The sequence below is a fragment of the Anolis sagrei genome, chromosome 4, assembly GCF_037176765.1.
Source record: "Anolis sagrei isolate rAnoSag1 chromosome 4, rAnoSag1.mat, whole genome shotgun sequence".
NCBI lineage: Eukaryota > Metazoa > Chordata > Lepidosauria > Squamata > Dactyloidae > Anolis > Anolis sagrei.
Genome location: NC_090024.1, coordinates 110,539,445 through 110,560,241, shown reverse-complemented (window position 1 = coordinate 110,560,241; position 20,797 = coordinate 110,539,445). Strand labels below are relative to the sequence as shown.

General features: G+C 38.9%; 1 protein-coding gene across 1 annotated transcript in view; it reads right to left on the bottom strand.

Annotated features, from left to right (window-relative positions):
* The window catches only part of NEK7 (NIMA related kinase 7), an 80,100-nt gene that overhangs the window by 26,055 nt on the left and 33,248 nt on the right, over positions 1-20,797 (bottom strand). The window contains exons 6-7 of the mRNA XM_060774566.2: positions 10,609-10,717; positions 3,472-3,579 (exon numbers count right to left, since the gene is read on the bottom strand). Coding sequence (XP_060630549.1) covers positions 3,472-3,579; positions 10,609-10,717 — 217 coding nt within the window. The remainder of the gene's footprint in view (positions 1-3,471; positions 3,580-10,608; positions 10,718-20,797) is intronic.

Genomic DNA, 20,797 nt, shown 5'->3' with positions numbered 1-20,797 from the left:
ACTGCAATTTTAAAAAACTTCCATACCAAAAATGTTGTTAAAGGAAACCTTTTTTTTAAAAAAAAATGATGCTGCAGATTAGCAGAATAAGACAACATGGTTCTGAAAAATTACTTTTGCAATCTAAATTTGACCTGGAAAAAAACATTCTGTATTTACCTGTTGACAAAACAAAAGCTAAATCAACCTCACACAACACCCTATGCATCACAAAACCAAAGCTAATGTAATACTCCTCTGATTTGCACAGATTTGCAGTTTTTATGGGTCTAACACACAGAGCAGCGGATTGGTGGAGAAAAACTTCACAGAATCCACAGGGGGCAGTGGAAAACACTAAGGTTTAAAGGTAGTGCACCAAAAGCAAAAGTACCTTTAGCCAGTCGTTCTCAGAAACCTGCTGTTACATTAGGGGGTTGAGATGAGTGTGAAAGATTGATGATACAGAAAAAGGAGAGTAAATGCTTGCATTTTGCAGAGTTTAGCCTAGCCTAACACCTCAACTATAATACAAACTGAAGCTTTCAATAATGACTTTCAGACTTCACACAAACAAATGAAAGAAAGTACTGCTACATCCTACTAAGATCAGTTTAACAACACAGACAGCTTCGATCCTTTCAAAGGCCCTTTCTTTCATTCTTCTCAAAACATCAGAACATGAGGGTCATTTGAAAAAAAAAAACTGATTGGCAAGAGGTAAGGGATGGATAAAAGCAAGAACATATTCATGCAGTGAATAATTAACAACAGACTAGACTGCCACAAGAATGTATCATGCAACGGCCACTGGAATGAACTGATTTTAAATACATTACGTTTAAGAAGAGGTCTATCAAGTACTACTACAGAAACAACCCAAAATGTTCAGTACAGGTTCTCTAACAACACTGAGGCCCTTTCTACACTGCCATATAATTCAGATTATCAAAGCAGATAATCCACATTATCTGCTTTGAACATATGAGTATTTTGTTGTTGTTCATTCGTTCAGTCATTTCCGACTCTTCGTGACCTCATGGGCCAGCCCACGCCAGAGCTCCCTGTCGGCTGTCACCACCCCCAGCTCCTTCAAAGTCAATTAGTCTCCACTGCCATATAATCCAGTTCAAAGCAGATAATCTGGATTTTATATGGAAGTGTAGAAGGGGCCTTAGTTGACTGCTGATATAGAGCTTTCATGATCAACTTCGAGGCTGTAAAAAATCAATTAATTCAACCTAGGTAAATTATCAGAATTAACAACAATCCTTCAAGGAAACCAGTATCATCCCTTTTTGTTCAATTCAGCTTCAAATAAGAAGGAACCCAGACCTCAGGGCTTTGTAGGTGAGAACCTGCACCTTGAATTGGGTCCGGAAAATAAATGGCAGCCAGTGGAGCTCCTTAAACAGGAGGGTTGACCACTCTCTGTAAGGAGCCCCAGTTAACAACCTGGCTGCTGCCCGTTGGACCGTCTGGAATTTCTGAGCCATCTTCAAGGGCAGCCCCACGTAGAGTGCATTACAGTAGTCCAGTCTAGAGGTGACTAGGGCATGGACCACCCTGGCCAGATCCGCCTTCACGAGGTACGGTCGCAGTTGACACACGAGTCTTAACTGTGCAAAGGCCCTCCCAGCCACCACCGACGCCTGAGCCTCAAACATAAGTGAAGAATCCAGGAGGACACCCAAACTGCGGACCTGTGACTTCAGGGGGAGTGCAACCCCGTCCAACACAGGTTGCCACCCTATACCCTGATCCGGTTTACGATCTACCAGGAGGACCTCTGTCTTGTCGGGATTAATCTTCAGCCTGTTCGTCCTCATCCAGACAGCCACAGCGGTCAGGCACTCATCCAGCACCCAAGAGGCTTCCTTGGAGTTAGGTGGAAAAGAGTAGTAGAGTTGTGTGTCATCTGCGTAGAGATGGCACCCAACTCCAAAACTCCGGATGACCTCTACCAATGGTTTCATGTAGATGTTAAAAAGCATGGGGGACAGAATGGAACCTTGCGGGACCCCACAGGTCAAAGGCCAAGGGTCCGAGCAGGTGTCACCCAGCTTCACCATCTGGGATCGACCCTCCAGGAAGAACCGGAGCCACGACAAAGCCGTGCCTCCAAGGTAAATCTCCAGCACATTCCACTTGCCCAAAGACACAGTGATATTTCACAAGCTAGTTAATCTTTTTTATTGTCATTGTGCACAAAACTTGTGTATAAAGTAAGCTTCCTCTTTACTTTCTTCTTTCCCAGGCGGAAGTCACTTAGGGAAAAAACAATTTAAGTCTGAAATTTTGCTTGGGCTCCAGCTTTAGGCAATCTTACAGAGTTGGGGCTTAATGGATACGTATTTTGGACTAGACCTTTATATATCTTTAAATGTATTTTATGCTTTCCAAAATGCTGTGTTAGTTACAGGATAAACATGGCAAACAGTGATCTTATTTAACATGTATGACTTAGACACTTTTTCTGATACACAATGTCACTTTCATTAATGAACTGAAGAATTTCAAAATAGTGGGAATAGTTCAAAGTACAACAGTGTTTTGCAACTGTTGTGGCTCGGCTCATGGAGATACTGTTTACACTGACAGTCATGTTTCTCCATGTCTCAGAAACAGCATGAACTGTATACATGTGAGTAGTCCTATATTACTGATGTTAACAGCATCTTAAAATGTTAATTGTTCCAAATACATTTACCAGTGATTTCCTACTGGTTAAGGGTAATTAACAACTAATTACTTGTCAGAATATATTTACAATATTACAGTATTATATTTAGCTACCTGGTGTGAACTGTTTTACCTTTTATGACGCGTACTTTATAGAACAGACTTATAAGTATTAAATGCCAAATAAGCCTGTTGGGTTATTTCCAGATATTTGGAACTGCAATATACTACGCTTCTTTAGCATTGTTCATGCTTCTCAAGTACTGTATTGCGATCCAGAAGACACTGCCTCCTTCGGAGTTTGTAATGCAAAAGGTGAAATTGCTCTCTATTCTTGAATTGGGTTGCTGTGAGTTTTCCAGGCTGTATGCCCATGTTCCAGAATTATTATCTCCTGACATTTTGCCCACACCTATGGCAGGCATCTTCAGAGGTTGTGAGGTCTGTTGGAAACTAGGCAAGTGCCGTAGGCATGAAATGGGTTTCTATGACTGAGCAGAGATTCAAATCCTCAGAGTCCTAGTTCAAGAATCAAGACTATACACTGACTGTCGTACTCTACTAAAATAGAGGTTGACTTTTTAAAAAATCCTCCCCAAAATACGCAGATGCAAGAGTATCACCACAAAGAACAGCTCAGTTCTCAGTAAGCATTTATTTTATAATCTAAAGGCAAATATTTAATGTCTGGTATGACAGATTGTTCAGAGTCTATTACTAAAACAAACCCCATTGAACATGCATCTACTTTGCATTCTTAAATTTAGTTTTCATGCACTGTTACAAAAAAATCAAGAAAATTGTCCCAACCTAAAGAATGTGCAGCTGTGGTTTTAGAGCTGAAAAATCTTCCCAGTCCAAGATCTCCAAGTTTTACTACTCCTGTAGCAGTAATGAATACATTGGCTGGTTTGATGTCTGTAGAAAGGAAAGGAAAAATATGTTCAACTAGCAGGTGAGATTTCAATACCTGCAGCATTAGAAGCAATAGATGAGCAATCATAAAATTTTGTTTCATGTTAAATATATTGGAAGTCTGCTTTAAATCAAGAATAGGGAATATTTAGATCTCCAGGTGCTTTACACTAAATATCTCACACTCCCTTGCCATAAGCCATGCTGGGCTGAGCTGATGGATTATGTTGACCAAAACATCTAGGGACCCTCCCCACCTTAAAAACATTAATAATGACCAATTACTGCCTTGGGTAGGTTTTTTATTTTAAAAATACACATTCCTGAAGTTGCATTCTTCAGCATGCTTAAAAATTTAATGAATAACAATACAGGCATTTATGGGTTCACTAGATTTAGTACTCTATATACAGCAACAGTGTAGTAAGCTTTCCCTTGGTAGGGATTTTTTTACCTCTTGATAAAATGTGTATCACTGAGGCTCTTGATGCCTGCCTTGGTGGTAGCATAATTAAAATGGTTCAACTGCTAGATCTGCAGGGTTTTAAGAATTTCCTTGGGGAGTTTTCAATCAGCTTTGCTAGCTATGTTGTCAATGCCCTTTATCCACCTAGAATGCAAAGTCTCCTTAGTGACAAGAATGTAAACCTTCTCTTATTCTGTTTTCATGTGGGGAACATTTCATATATTATTTCCCAACTACAAGAGGTTTTCCAAATTCAGCACAATTTTCTATCTAGGGGCTTTTTGCAAACATTTCCTTTTTAAAAAAAATACTTTGCATATAATACATTTTATACATAAATATTTTTTTCCCTTGAAAACATTTGCAGAGAAATATTGTACTGCAGTTCTGTGCAAACACATCAGGTTTTGTGAAATAAGGTATGTTGTACAAAAACCACCACAAATGGAAGATGAAGGGCAAAAAAAGAGAAAAATCTCAAGATGATTGACAATCATCATGGATGTGAAAATCTGCCAAAATTCTCCACTTCTCTGTCCAGTAGTTAACAAAAAGGATTAAAATTTTAAGACTAGGATAAAGTGCTTTTTGGCTTTTTTAAAGTGCTCTGCCTTCTGCCTCAATCTCTTCCAAAACTAGTAAGAACACATAACAAGAACACATAACAAGCTGGAATGTGTCCAGAGGAGGGCGACTGAAATGATCAAGGGTCTGGAGAACAAGCCCTATGAGGAGCGGCTTTAGGAGCTGGGCATGTTTAGCCTGAAGAAGAGAAGGCTGAGAGGAGATATGATAGCCATGTATAAATATGTGAAAGGAAGCCACAGGGAGGAGGGAGCAAGCTTGTTTTCTGCTTCCTTGGAGACTAGAACGCAGAACAATGGCTTGAAGAGAGGAGATTCCATCTGAACATGAGGAAGAACTTCCTGACTGTGAAAGCTGTTCAGCAGTGGAACTCTCTGCCCCAGAGTGTGGTGGAGGCTCCTTCTTTGGAAGCTTTTAAACAGAGGCTGGATGGCCATCTGTCAGGGGTGATTTGAATGCAATATTCCTGCTTCTTGGCAGGGGGTTGGACTGGATGGCCCATGAGGTCTCTTCCAACTCTTTGATTCTATGATTCTATGATTCTAAGACTCCCAGCATTGTAGTGCCCAGGCTTAATTGAATTTAGTTACTACTGAAATCAGTGAGATTTAAGGAATGAGTGGTCTTTCTCGCTGATGTCTCCAGTAATAAAATGCAGTTAACTTATCCTGGATTTAAGCCAATGTTGTTCTGGTAGATTTTTCACCCGACTGTTAAGTAAAATCTATCACTGCCCTGGCTTTAATTTGTAGTCTTTCTTCTGACATATTATTTTAGGGTTGAGTTATTTGATAACTGTTCTTCTTAGCCAGCTTGGGAGTTTTTAGCGATGCAAAAGAAAATGGGTGCAAAATAGTTTAATAAACACACAGCACATGGCAGACTCTGCCACAGATGAGAGCCAGTTCTATTCACTCATATTCCAGGAAGAACAGGGACTGTGAGTTCAGCAGCAGTGGTGGAAGTCCCCAAGCAAGTTCAACCAAATATAAACTAGAACCTATTTCAAGGCACAAGCAGTGACACTGATGCAATCTCTTCACCCCTCACTGCATTTATGCACCCTGATAGAGTTTTCCAAAGTTTTTCAAACTAATCTTTGCTGAACAGTAGGTATAATGGCACACATCCACATTAGCCTATGATTATTTGTTTGTTTGATGTGTATCTTTGCTTTCTCCCAATTAGGAAACTAAAGCAGTTATATGGTATCCAGAGTAGTGTTGTTAGGTGCTACTTCTATGCATGTCAGTCAAAGTTGAGCTTTGACTGACATGACCTGAGGGTACAGATCAGCTCTCAGTATTTTCGAGGTACTTTGGACCAGTATTTTTTAGGTTCTTTGGACTAAGGAGCCTGGGATTCCTGATCATTGTTGTAAGCTGAGATACTTTCTGGAGGTGGACAGTCTGGAGAAGACAAAGTCCTAGAAAAGTCCTTGAAAAGCTACAAACTAGGTTAATTGCTGGTAGGATTTGGGTTGGTTTTAAAATAATGGGCCAGGGTGCTTTGGCAAATGTCAGGTAAATGCTCATGGTTCTAATCTCTTCAGGGTGATAAAACTCCCTGGCCAAATTTTGCACTAAATGTCCTTAGAAGCACTTCATTTATGGTTTGTGCAATTGAATCCTCCCTCATTCTCAGATCCTTATTCTGATAATTTATATTGTCCTATCTCCCAGTGTTTTTAAAATTTTAACTTTGAATGTGGCCCTGCCCAGTGAAATTTCTGTTTTTAATTGCTTGTCCTTTATTGTTTGCGTCGTTTATTTTATTTTATTTTATTTGCATTTTATGTATTTTATTTCTGGTATTGCTATGTGTTTTATTATAATGTATGTACTGTACTGATGGGTGTGGCCTCATGTAAGCTGCACCAAGTTCCCCTGGGGGAGATGGAGCGGGGTATAAATCAAGTGTTATTATTATTATTATTATTATTATATTAAAACAAGGACTTTGTTTAAAAACAATTCCATGCACATACAGGATATGACTAGCTAATGGATGCTTTCCAGTTTGCCATTTTCAAGCAAGGTGATTCAATCTTTTTTCATTTTTTAAAATTGTTTGTGTGAAGCTTCATGTTGGGTAAGTTTTCTGTCTGGATCTGAAAAACTGTCTACAGGGTTGGAATATACTCTCTCTCTCTCTCTCTCTCTCTCTATATATATATATATATATATATATAATCCAACCCTGTAGACAGTTTTTCAGATCCAGACAGAAAACTTACCCAACATGAAGCTTCACGCACACACACACACACACATATATAAGCTCTCTCTCTCCCCCTATATATATATATATATATATATATAATCTGAAAAAATGCCAAATACTATTTGGTATCAACCATTGGGGAGCCTTTGCCTTCTAAAACCCCAAATCTGTAATAATTTAATTTTAATCCTTATAGCAACTGATTTTTTTTATTTGGTTATGCTGAACAGCAGTATCTGAAGTGGAACAAGATTTCCTGTAGTATTGCCAGAGCATATTAAGCTGGCTGTATTTGTCCTTAAGCTGACTTTTCTGACATGGCTTCACAGTCAGCCAAGGCTTTTTGCCTTGCATGCAATAAGATTTTAATAAGTACTAATTGCGCTGCTATGACCCAGGCTCCCAGAGCCTACCAAATGCTCCCCCTTGTCTCTCCAACTCTGCAAAATGATGCAGACAAGAGACAGTGCCATTTCCCTGCCATCTGGGGAGGAGGGGAAGAAGCAGATCTAACTCCCTCTCTCAGATAAATGACAGGCCGATCGGCACTATTTCAAGCTTCATTCAAAAAGTTATGCACAGCATGAGTTTTTAACCCCCTCGGTTACCCACATCTTTTATAGATATGTCACATCCGCAACAAAAAATAAGGAAAAATTTATCCTAGAAATAAATAGCAGTAACAACAGGTTCTTGAAACCAATCAGGGTAACAAAAAATCTGAAAAGATAAAATGCAACCTGCTACAAAGATACATGACTTGGGTTCAGACTATCTGAACTACTGTATATCCTGATATGAGGCAGCTCAAGTCTTAGGATCCCCAGGGCAGTGTTCTTTTCCAGTACATTTGGAGGACAATGGAGATAATTTTTTCAATGGTTAGTAGTTAAAATGCTTCTTCAATGATTTTGTTCCCCTTGGCAAAAAAAAAAAATGTTAATTGGGATTTGCTGTGTTTTTATAATTGGTATCATGCTGTCTTTGAAATTAATTGTTTTTTAACCTTTGCATTAGTTACTGCTTAAACTGTGTTCTGTTTATAATCATATTGAGAGCTGGCTTGGATTCCATACTGAAAGGGAATATAAGCAAAATGAATTAATAAAAGACAAGGGGAAGAGAGGTATTGGTCCATCCATCTACTGGTCAGAAAAATAACCACTGGAGGGAGTCAGATACCCTTCTCCCTTTGGGAGAGAACACTTAGATGCCTTTTACACTGCCATATAAAATCCAGATTATATGCTTTGAACAGGAATTTATGGCAGACCCATATAATCCAGTTCAAAGCAGATACTGTGGATTAACTGCTTTGATAATCTGGATTAAATGGCAGTGTAGAAAGGGCTTGTGAGCTAATTGCAGCCCCCAAAAGGCTCTACTCATTACCTAGCACAGTGTTTCCCAAGCTCTGATCTTCCAGGTGTTTTAGACTTCAGTTCCCAGAATCCCTGATCACTGACTAAGGCAAATGAAGCTTCTGGGAGTTCTAGTTTTCCAAAACAAAAAAACTTGGAGGACTAAAGTTTGGGAATCACTGATCTATACATTTAATACCTGGGCTGAGCATGTGTGAGAGAGGAGAACTCAGAAGGCTAATTTTAAAAGGCATTTCCTCCTGTTATCTGCCATGACATGTGAAAGACTGATTACTTGTGGCAATATCAAAAATAATTCAAAGTATCTCTCACTCTGTTGCTTACTGTTTTTTGTCAAGTGATTGGGGGAAATTATCAAAGGGAGACTTCATAAAACAATGAAATATTCCTGACAAAGTATTTGATAAATGCCATATAACAATAATTTTAAAAAGTTACTAGAAAATGTTGTCTCTTTACATTTGAAACTGGATGCTACACCACCCGAGATCTCTAAATAACGGGTGGGACAACAAGTATTCTATTACATAAAATAATATGCATAACTTCTGCATGTGGGGAAAACAAACAACAGTACTGTTTTCATTATAACCTGGACCCCAGGGAAAACCTATAAAATTTCAGGAGACCAACTGCAGTAATTGCAAACAGTGTTTTGTAAAATCATCAAACATATTGATTTCTGCCATGCTTGGTGATGTCCAGTGAAACAGGAACAAGCAACATCCAGTTACAGTTACAAAATTCCTAGATTATAGGGCTATATGGTTTGTCTGTATATATAAACTTGGTAGAATAAGTATATTACTTGTTAGTTCTTATTACAAACTCTGGAAAAGAGATAGAAAGTGAGAGAGTGTTTTTTTTAAGTATCATTGCCTGTATTGTGTAAGAAAACCTGAGTAGGTTGTCAACACAAATAAGTATCTGCAGCATATAAGTAACATGCATATGCATTTACAACTAATGCTTATGTATCTTTTGCAGATACAGTTGACTATTTTTAAAACTTTCTTCTAAGGAAAGGTGTTGTAGTAGAGCCTGTAAGTAATGTTGCAAGCAGTAGTATGGGTGCAAAAAGGGGAAAAGAGGTTACTCGTGAGCAGGAGTCTGATGAGGAACAACAGAGGAAAAGGATTCGGGATATACTTATGGCACCTACAGATGAGGACTCATTTAAGGGGTTCTCTGGGGATGAAGGGTCAGTGAGTGAAGGAGAGGAGGGAGACACAATGGATGGGAATAGAGGAAGAAAGAGGGTTACTCGGGAGCAGGAATCGGATGAGGAGCGGCAAAGGCAGAGGATTCAGGACATACTTACGGCACCTACAGATGAGGAATCATTTGAGGGTTTCTCTAGGGATGATGGGACACAGAGTGGGGAAAACGGGGATGACACTGTGGATTGGACTAAGGTAAAGGAAGTGCAAGCTATTTGTGCGGAGCCAACATCTAGTGATACATTTATGGGATTATCTGGAAGTGAAGACTAGCAATTGGGGAATACAGCTGAGTTTTGGGGGGATCTAAGTCTTGACAGGAGATGGAGAAGATGGAGGGATGGGCGTAGGACTTCACGTGAAGAGTTGGGAGCAGCTACAAGGGATAGTCATGGGGTGGTGGTCAGTTCATCTTCTGATGATGTGTAATAAAAGTGGGTTCAGGAATGGGGGATCTTTGCAGAAGGCAAGGTGTTGGTATACGTTCGTGCATTGGGTACTGTGTGGACTTGTCGCTGCCTGTTTCATGTTCGGCATTGGGTTTGGGATCTGTAGGTTGCTGTTCCTGTTTGTGTGTGCTTTCGACTCGGATTGGATTCTCGTGAGTGTGGATTTTCCCCTTCCTTGACCTTGGACCGGCTTGACTACGACGCTGCTTCTGTGGACTTTGGAACTTCGCTACTTCGGATTTCTCTTGCTACGACCCTGACTTCGCTTGGCTACGCTTTCTTCCCTACGGCTTCTCTGCTCTTGTTTACCATTTGCATGCTGTGTCTTCTTTGTGTGACTTCGGAGTACTGTGTTTGATTCAGTTCTTTTGTCCGGTTAATCCGGATTATACTTTTGTTTACCTTTTGAACCAGGACTGATTTTACCTTTGAGTTTTGACCAGAGGCATTGAGTTAAGTGTCTCTGAGTCTTTTTCCTTTACTTCAACAAACTCTGTTTTGGAACTAACTCTGAGTCTGGTCCTTTAAGACGTCTGTGATTCCGACAAAAGGAATGCTACCAATATGCACACAGCTATATGGAGTAGTTATTTTTGGAACAGGGAGGGAGCCCCTATGGAAATACATAAATGACTTACTTTTGGAATAAATCATGTTTTGCCCCTATATTTGAATTGCATTAGTTTATTTGCATGCAGTTAAGTTACCTCTATGCATGACCCGCCGTGAATGCATATGCTCCAAGGCACTGCACAGCTGAACAAAGTACTTCCAAACTGTCCTTTCAGGAATCAACCTCTTCTGCTTCTTAAAATGCTTTAAAATGAAAGAGAGCTCTGTTAATTTGTGCATCTATGAGTGGAGAAACATTGCACGTTGATAACATTATAAAGCCCAAATTCACTATGAGTTCCAACTGGAGCAGGACCATGGAATCACTGGATGTAATGTAACTGCTGACTTAACCAAATTCTCAATAACATCACTCTAGTGGGAGCTAATGATTCAGTTTTTATCAAAATGATCAGAATCATCGAGGTCATGTTTGACCGAAATTCCAACCAAGAATTCGCCACAAGATTATCGTTACGAGCACATTTCTTGCCACACATCTACCTCCTTCTTAAGCAAATTGAAGATGGAAACTTGTTAGCCTTGATGTTGTACTGATATATAGGTATACCTTGGTTAACAAAGTAGATGAATTTGTGGGCTTTACTTCTTTAACAGAATCTTTGCTTCCAGAGAAGAAATAGCACCACCAAAAAGAACATTTTGATATGTTCCAGCAAAGCTCTTATTCAAAATCAACATTATGCACCACATGAAACAAGCAGACTAAGCCTTCTATAAGTAAATAAACATATTTTCAATATTCTATAGCCCACTTAAATGTTTCTTCAAAATGCATCTTGAGATTATTTTTCTTCTTCCAATATCTCCACTTCTTTCAACAGCATCTAGCATCTCATGGCTTTTCTTATTATTTCTATTTTGATAGTGAAAGATTTTTATGATAAAACATCAATCCTTTTTTAAAATGCAAGGGTAGCTAATATGCTCTTCACATATGCTCAAGTTAGTGATTCCAGAAGCTGGTGTTCACTTTACCTGTTCCACACACAACTACAGTGGGATCACCAAGGCCTCTTCCACACAGTTGTATAAAATCAACATTGAACTGGGTTATATGGCAGTGTGAACTCAGATAACCCAGTTCAAAGCATATATTGTGGATTATCTGCCTTAATATTCTCAGTTATATGGCTGTGTGTAAAGGCCCCAAGATTAGAATGCCATTCCTTGCCAGGTCAAGTCATATTGCATTGCTTACACTGCTACAACACAGCATTAACAGTCTGCATCTCACCAGCCTTACTTCACCATCAAAATAGAAATCAATAGTGAAAAACAAAACAGAACAAAAACTTCTAGACAGAGGAAGTGGGCTGGACTGGATAGGGAGCTTCAATAAGACTTTGTAAAAGTGAGTCTTTGTCACAGGCTTATTTAACTGGGGTATGTATGCTTATAATGTTTAACCTCACTAAGAAGTAAAAGAGGAATGTTTTCACCAGAGGATGTGAGATGGGTGACATGGGGCTGAAATTGGGTTATTGCTCCTTTCTTTACTGCACTTACAGTAAGAGGAAGACAATACTGTGTCTGTTCTGCGCATAAGACCAAGAGACACACCCAAAAAAGAGTAAATTATATTGAAATGCATTTTAATATAAAGAAAGAAAATTGATAGACAGGTAGATATATAGATAGATCATTTTCTCAAAGCATTTTTCTCTTCTTTTTATAAAGAGACAATGTTTGAATTTCAAATCCTTAAATGCTGTCTTCACTCAGACCTGGATTCAATCCAAACACATCCTGTGCTATCTGTTCTTCCCATAGCTGGAATTTACATATCAGAGGATTGTTTGATGTCAACAAGAAGACAGAGACCAGGTTTCTTTTCATTTAAAAATAAATATGCAACTTCAAGTATATGAATATAAAAGCACGCCTCTTTGTTTTTAAAATCTTTTTGAGTTCATTTTAACAATGAACTTTTAAACAAACTTCACCTGCTGATGAAAACTCCTTATACACAGTTTGTTGTACCGAAATATTCAATACCTACTTATCCAAAAATAGTCATAATATACTATACTATATTATGAATATTTTTGCTTTTTTCCTGTAGTATGTTTTATGCAAGTTGAGAGTTACGTGAAAATGAATGGGATTTTGCTGTAGAGGAGTAGGAATTTAACAGCTACCCAGATATAGCTTGATGTAGTTTCCAAGAGTCCTTATGGGCACAGGCAAAGTGCTGGGCATTTCAGTCCCACAACATTTGGAAGGTCACACGATTCCCCCACACTTTTGTAAGAAATCACAAATGAGAAACTGCAGTAGCCAGGCTTAAAGCCAAGACAGCATGGCCTGTCCAATTTGCCAATGATTCATGCATCTGATGGAGAAACATTAAAGACCATGAAACTGTGTGACCTGCTAAAGGTAACTCTGTGACCTCTTCAAAGCTGAGTGGGAATATGAACCTTAGACTTCAAGAGTCTTAGTCTGACATTGAGACCATGTTGACTCTCAATAATGTTGGTTATTTGTTAGTTTCAATATTTTTGCCCCTGTGTAAAAATTAGAACAGGGCTGGAAAGAGATACTGTTGGATTTCAATTCTCATTAGTCCTAACCAGCACAGCATATGAGGGAGGAATGCTGGAGGATGTAGTTCCACAACAGGGAATCTGCTGCCTGGGAACAACATTCACAATACATGTATTTCCACCAGTCACAGAGTAAAGCAAAATTAAAGAGGCAGTATTCTTGAGGCCAGAAGGTCATGATCAGGTGCAGAAGATAATAATCCAAGTTGTAGAAAAAAATGGAAAGTAGTACAAGCATTCAACAGTGGGAGGAAAATCCTTAAAGAAGTGACAGGATTCTGTCCTGAGCCCAGTGCTATTTGGCATCTTTATAAAGGACTCAGTTGATGGAATAGAGGTCATGCTTATCAAATTGAGGGATAGCTCATCTGGGGAGGCCCTGCTCTCGGTCCCGCCTGCATCACAGGCGCGCCTGGCGGGGACGAGAGACAGGGCCTTCTCAGTGGTGGCCCCTTGACTGTGGAACGCCCTTCCTGCAGATATCAGATCGGCCCCCTCCCTGTTGGCGTTTCGGAGGAAAGTGAAGACCTGGCTGTTCAAACAAGCATTCGATTAAGCAGTGTAATTGAATATAGGAATACGGAATAATGGATGATGAAATTGGATTCTGATTAAACATCAATATAACAATCATTAGCGTCTCATCAGTAAGATGAGACGCTAATGATTGTTATATTGATGTTTAATCATTGATGATGCTACTGTTTTTAACTGTCGCATATTCGTTTTGTGATGTTTTTGCATTGAATTTTGCTGTTGCTAACCGCTTTGAGTCGCCTGAGGGCTGAGAAAAGTGGTACATAAATGAAGTAAATAAATAATAAAAAAATGAAGTAGCTAACACACCAGGGACAGAGAGGATCCGAATTCAAAATAATCTTAACAGAACAGTTATATTGGCCAAAACTAACAAAATTTGGAGAAATATTAGGCAGAAAATAAAATAAAAGGTACAGATACAGAATGGATGATAGCTGGTCTATGTGAAACAGGTATAGGACTCTTAGCAGCCCACAAGCTGAACATGAATCACCAGTGTGATGCAGTATCTTAAACGGTCAATGCAAATTTCAGCTGCATCGACAGGGGTAGAGAGTCTATTTTGCTTTAGTAAGACTTGTGTCCAATTTAAAAAGGATATTGACAAGCCAAACTTGTTCAAAAAAGAACAACCAAAATGGTAAAAGGTCTGGAGACCATGCTCTATAAGGAGTGGTTAAGGGAACTAGGTATGTGGATGACACCTTCACCATTTGGAGCCATGGAGAAGAAGAACTCAACAGGTTCCTGGACCATCTTAACAGCATCCACCCAAACATCCAGTTCACCATGGAAAAAGAAAATGAAGGAAGACTGCCTTTTCTAGATGTCCTAGTCATCCGCAAACCAGATCAACAATTGGGTCACACCGTCTACAGAAAACCCACACACACAGATAGATATCTACATAAAAACTCCAACCATCACCCAAGTCAAAAAAGAAGCACCATTAAAGCCTTGGCAGACCGTGCAAAAAGAATCTGCGAACCCCACCTCCTCCAAGATGAACTGAACCACCTCAACTGGGCTCTCCAGGCCAATGGATACTCCGCCTCAGACATCAGAAGAGCTGCATGACCAAGAACAAGCCACGAGAGTAAAGATGAAGATCCACCCAGAGGAAAAGTGTTCCTGCCATACATCAAGGGAACCACTGATCGCATAGGGAAGCTGATGAGGAAACACAACATACAAACAATCTACAAACCCACCAAGAAAATCCAACAAATGCTACGTTCAGCAAAGGACAAGAGGTATCCTCTCACCTCTGCAGAAGTCTACCGTATACCATGCAGCTGTGGACAAGTCTACATAGGGACCACCAAACGCAGCGCCCAGACACGCATCAAGGAACATGAAAGGCACTGCAGACTACTTCAGCCAGAGAAGTCAGCCATAGCAGAGCACCTGATGAACCAGCCTGAACACAGCATATTATTTGAGAACACAGAAATGCTGGACCACACCAACAACCACCATGTCAGACTACACAGAGAAGCCATTGAAATCCACAAACATGTGGACAATTTCAACAGAAAGGAAGAGACCATGAAAATGAACAAAATCTGGCTACCAGTATTAAAAAACTCTAAAGTTATAACAGCTGAACAACAGAGAGGAAAAAACCAGGCACAGATTAACACCTCCCAGCAACAGATTTTCCCAGACTCAGGCAGGCCTTCAAATGCTAATGAAGGTGATCAGCTAAACATTCACACCTAACTGCAGCAGGGAAGAGCTCCTTGCCCCACCCCAGCCATTCCACAGATATATAAACCCATTTTTCCTACTTCCAACAGACCTTCTCAACCTCTGAGGATGCTTGCCATAGATGCAGGCGAAACGTCAGGAGACATGCCTCTAGAACATGGCTCTATAGCCCGAAAAAACCCACAAGAACCTAGTGATTCCAGCCATGAAAGCCTTCGACAATACATTGAACTAGGTATGTTTAGCCTAGAGAAGAAGAGGTTAAAAGGTGACATGATAACCATATTTAAGTAATTGAAATGTCATATTCAAGATGGCACGGCCTGTTTTCTTCTGTTCCAGAGGCTTGGACATGGAGCAATGGAGTCAAACTCCAGTAAAAAAGATTCCATCTAAACATTAGGAAAATTTTCTCTAGAGCAGTGGAACATGCCACCTCCAAGTGTGGTGGAGTCTCCTTCTCTGGAGATTTTGAAAAATAGGCTGGATGGCCATCTGTCAAAAGTACTTTGTGGATTCCTGCTGGCAGAATGAGGTTGGACTGGATGGCCCCTCTGCTCTCTTCAGACTCTATAATTCTATGATTTTTAAAGTTAAGATTAAATAAAATAAACATTACTTACAACCCCTCCTCCCGCCACAAAATAGGTATTACAGGTAGCTTCAAAACTCTTAACAGCAAGCACAGATGTAGTAAGTTCAAAGTATTATTTTTATTTCCTTTAGGAAGATACTTAATAAAAAATATATTAACTTGAGGCTTTGTTCTATAATTAATACACCTAGTGTTCGTGTTGCTTGGTGTACTGCTGGAAAAATATTGTTTAAAAGATCGAGAACAACTTTTAAAATCTAATACACAGAAAAGCTCAGAGGAGAAAGGTGACAGAATGTCATATACATATAAAATGTACATAGTGTCTTGATAAACAGTAGATGGTACATATCAAAAGAATTTTTTAGTTCTCAATAGAAGGAAGTGTATTTTTGTTGTAGAAAATCTAAAAAAAAGATTTTTAAAAAAGTTTCAGTAAAAAAATCTAGGTTTAACAAATAAAATATTCTTAGAAATGCAGTTTTGTCCCAATTTATGGCTGGCTTCTCCCACATTTCAGAAAGTACTATTTTCCATGCACATATCGTACAATTGCAGTATCCACGCGGGATACATTCCTGAAATGATTGTGGAAACAGAAAACTGGATAATAGCAAATCTTATTGAAATGAATGAATTCCAATGGAAGTTACCAAAGAAAAACCCTGGAGAGAATTATAAAGGAGGCAGATTTTGCCCGAGGTGTGAGGTGAAGCTGCATCTGGTTCCAAAATCATGATGCAGTTACCAAGAGCTTTCCTTTTTAGTAGACATCTATACATTATGTGGACCACTTAATGCAACAGATGGGAACCAATTTTAATCCCTATGGCCTCTGACATGGGCTATACTACCTTACTTTGGTCACTGAAAATGTGACAAAACTTTCAGTTATCTCTGACTGTGGGAAATTTCTAGGGAGGAAGATAACTAGTCATGAATGTGAATGGTTTTTGTTAGGTTTGGGGTGAAAAATCATCCAGAAATCACCCAAAGATACACAGAGTTACCATCTGAACTATTATCTCAAACTTATATGAGTGTACAAGTGCAGCTTATTATCACATCAATGAAGGCTTTCTAAGATGTTACACTATTTACTCCTCTTGTGCTGTTCAGGTATCAGTAAATCTTCCAGGTCACATGATCAATGTAGATCATCAGGCTATATCACCTGGTCTTGCCTCCCCACTCCCCCAAGTGCTCTTGTCATTTAAGCAATTCGGAGATTGTAGCACTTGATTTATGTTTCTCTCCCCATTGAAAAAGAATACATTGACATTTTAATCATGCTTTAAATTACTAAATATTTCCATTGGCTTTTGCATTTTATTTGATGTTTGTAAGCCAACTTGGATATGTTATTGAACAGCAATATCTTACACTCTTCTTTAACAAACAAACAATGCTTTAGCTTGTCAAGGTAGCCGCAATGAAACTGTATGAGGACTACTTTTCATATTATTTGAGACATTCATGCAAGTAGCATGTCACTTAGACATCAACGTAGATTTATACAAACAAGGTATTGAACACATTCCATGCTTTTTGGTTCTCCTTCAAACAACATCACGTTTCCTGTGGATTGAAACCTGCCTCATTCTCACTTGAAAGGTAGAAAAGAGCTGTTTTAATTTATATCCTGCCATTGTGCCAGACAAAAGTGAATTTAAGCTGCAAATACTCATAGCGAGCCTTTTTTGTGAGCTATGCAATAATCCTGAAAATCAAAGTAAAGATATCTATTAACCATTCAAAACAGCTGTGATGGTGGGACAAAGAAGATATCCTACCAGAGACACATTCCCACTGAAAAACCGCAATATCGTCAAAATCCAATGATCAAGACAAAGGGCTTAGCACAAGGATGAGCAAATGCAACAGAGATGGAGGCACTTTCTGGGATGGTGAAGGGCCACAAGTTAGTTTTAATGTCTGCGTTCATGTTACATTTTTAAAATATGTAAGACTGTGATGTGTAACTTTACAATGACAGAGCAATGTCAATGACCTAATACGAAACCATGTTAGATAATTGAACCAATGTGAAACAGGGCATTATGGAAAATTTTGCAACAGATCTTCCACCACATAACAGGACATGCAGCACTGCAAAGGAGTAGGGACATTTGCTGTCTAAGGTTGTTTTGGATTCTGATCCTGTCTTCTGGGGTCTTAGCTATCCCTCTCAATTTGGTGTCATTTGCAAATCTACTAATCATGCCCTCTATTCAGTCATCCAAGTTATTGATAAAAATAGCACTAGACTCTGGACATTACCCCATAGCACTGCACTGATCACCTCTCTCTAAGATGAGTAGGAACCCTTTGGATTCAGACAGTCAACCAATTCCCAATCCATCTAACAATAGCAATGTCTAGCCTACATTATGCTGTGGTAATAGCTGCTGTACCATACATTGAGCCTAAATTAAGATCCTCTGGGTTACTATACAGATGAATAAGGGTCTCATTGCTCATTTCCTAAGCACCTGAGGATTTTTTTCAAGAAAAAGCTAGAATTGATAGCAAGGCTTCCCAGAATGGCAGAGTATTTACAATCACTGATCTCACTTTACAATTCAATTCATCAAAAGGGTGTGTTAAGTATTTTTACAATGCGTTCAGCTTTCCAGTATGCTGTAAGTTATTATGCCTGAAGGTAAAGAATTGGGACTATGTGAAGCCCCTTAGATGATTTAGTGGTCCTTTATTTATTTATTTGATGTATTTTTACCCCACTCTATCTCACCCCAAACGGGTGAGATAAGAGTGGAATATCAGAGCGGTTTCCAGGTTGGCAACAATTCAATGCCACAACGAACACAAAAATACAAATACTATATACCTCATAAATTAAAATCAGTCAAAAAATCATAAAAGTCAAGATAAATCAATACATTAAAACAACACAAAATCTACACTTCCAAAGGCCCCAGATTGACATTTTTCTGGACAAAAAATGAGGGTGAATTGTGACTCCTGGGAGCAAAGCATTTGTATTTGAAACAGGTTTCAGGACCTCCATGAACTGATTGATACTTTTTAAAAATACCCAGTTTTGACACCTGAAATGGATCTGTTACTGTTGCCCACCCTTGCTCCAAATAGATGCACCAAGTGCAACCAAAATATATATACTTAAATTCATGGCTTCTATTATATTGTTTCCAAAAGCCGCATGTTCCTCTGAATACAGAAAAAAAATGGTTTCAACTAGGCATGTGATTTCAGGCCAAAAGGCATCCCATTTTGGGGTCGGTTTTCATCTGACCCCTCATTTTGTTTACCAGAAAGTTACCTGAAAGGGGAGGGGTGTCTTCCATTTCATTCAGCCGATTCGGCTCATTGGCTACAATGGGAAACTTTAAAGGCTCAATCCTCAGCCATTTTAAGGCCTATCTGCGTGAAACCTACCTCAGTTGTAGACCCCATTGACAACTGCAGGGCAACTAAGTTTCAAAGCAATTCACCAATTTATGATTTTTTATAATTATTTTAAGTTTTAACCATAACATTTGGGAATTGTAGTCGCTGTTTGTGTCCATTCTCAACCAATCAGAAGATGGACACAACGAGGCTTTTTACTGGCTGAGACACACAGAGCGAAAAAAAACTTCAACTCCCATCATGCTCTGAACTTTTCAATTGCCACCCTCTGCTAGTGCCACTGGGAAAGGAAGCTCCCAGGGCCCTCTCTGGGGGAGGAGGTAACTTTCCAAGAAAAAATGCCGGGGAGAGAAAAAGATACTGCAGATCCTCCTGCCTCACGTATTTTCTCTCTGAATCTGTTTCACTGGTCTTTTCATCTCTCTCTTCACCTTTTCGTTTTCGGAAATTAAACAGAAATGGTCCTCCAAATATTACAATTCTTTTTGTTATTAGTGGTTTGGGACCAACTCTAGTTTAAACTGTGGTATTAAGAAAATTTTAAAATACGTGAAAATAGCCGTTACACCAAAATGAAACTGACTCATAAATCAACCAAAAAAAGGGAAGGGGCTAAGGCAAACCCCCTCCGAAAAAACCTTGCCAAGAAAATCCTGAACCACTTTAGGGTCACCGTAAGTTAGAAATGACTTTAAGGCACAACAGTATATTAAAGATTCACCATATGCTCCAGTGAAAAAGTAAGCTGCAAACCATCATCATCTTTACTAGATTCTCAGAGCTTGGTTCCTGAGTTTAATTACTAGTTTTCCTAGATCATATGGCAAAGACACTACAAATAGAGAAGCACATTTTTTTTCCATTGAATAACATATTCCTTCTCTTCAAACCGCCATTTAGAAATGAATTGGGGGTATACTCCATCTATGAAAACTATGAAAATGTAGGTCTGTTTTGACACTTTATACATAGTTAATCATCACTTGATAGGTTGTCATTAACTTCAAACAGCAATCTGATTTTACTATATTAGATACAACACCTAAGACAGAATGAACTACTCAACAATAACAAAGGAGAAGGAAAGAAATATCCAAAGCTTAACATAGCCAACCTGTCCTATGGATTTCTTTATCTTGCATTAAAATTACCAAAAAGCTAATTACAAACATAATTTAACATGTGATGTATCTAGAGATAACCTCTCTGAACAAGCATTCAAGGTCTGATTGCATTACAGTAAACAATATTTGATTACTCTGAAAACATATACAAAAAAGTTCCAAATACATAAAGAATTTTGTATTCAAGAGGAACTGCTATTCTCATTAAAAAGTCTCAAAAAAGAAAAAAAAATATAAGAATACTTATTTTATATAGTTTAAAGCAAGAGTGTTAAATTGGCTAAAAGTTGACAGCCCCAGGTAAAATAAAGGCATCAATAGGCCATAATGAAATCTGCCACAGGGAGAGAGAAGT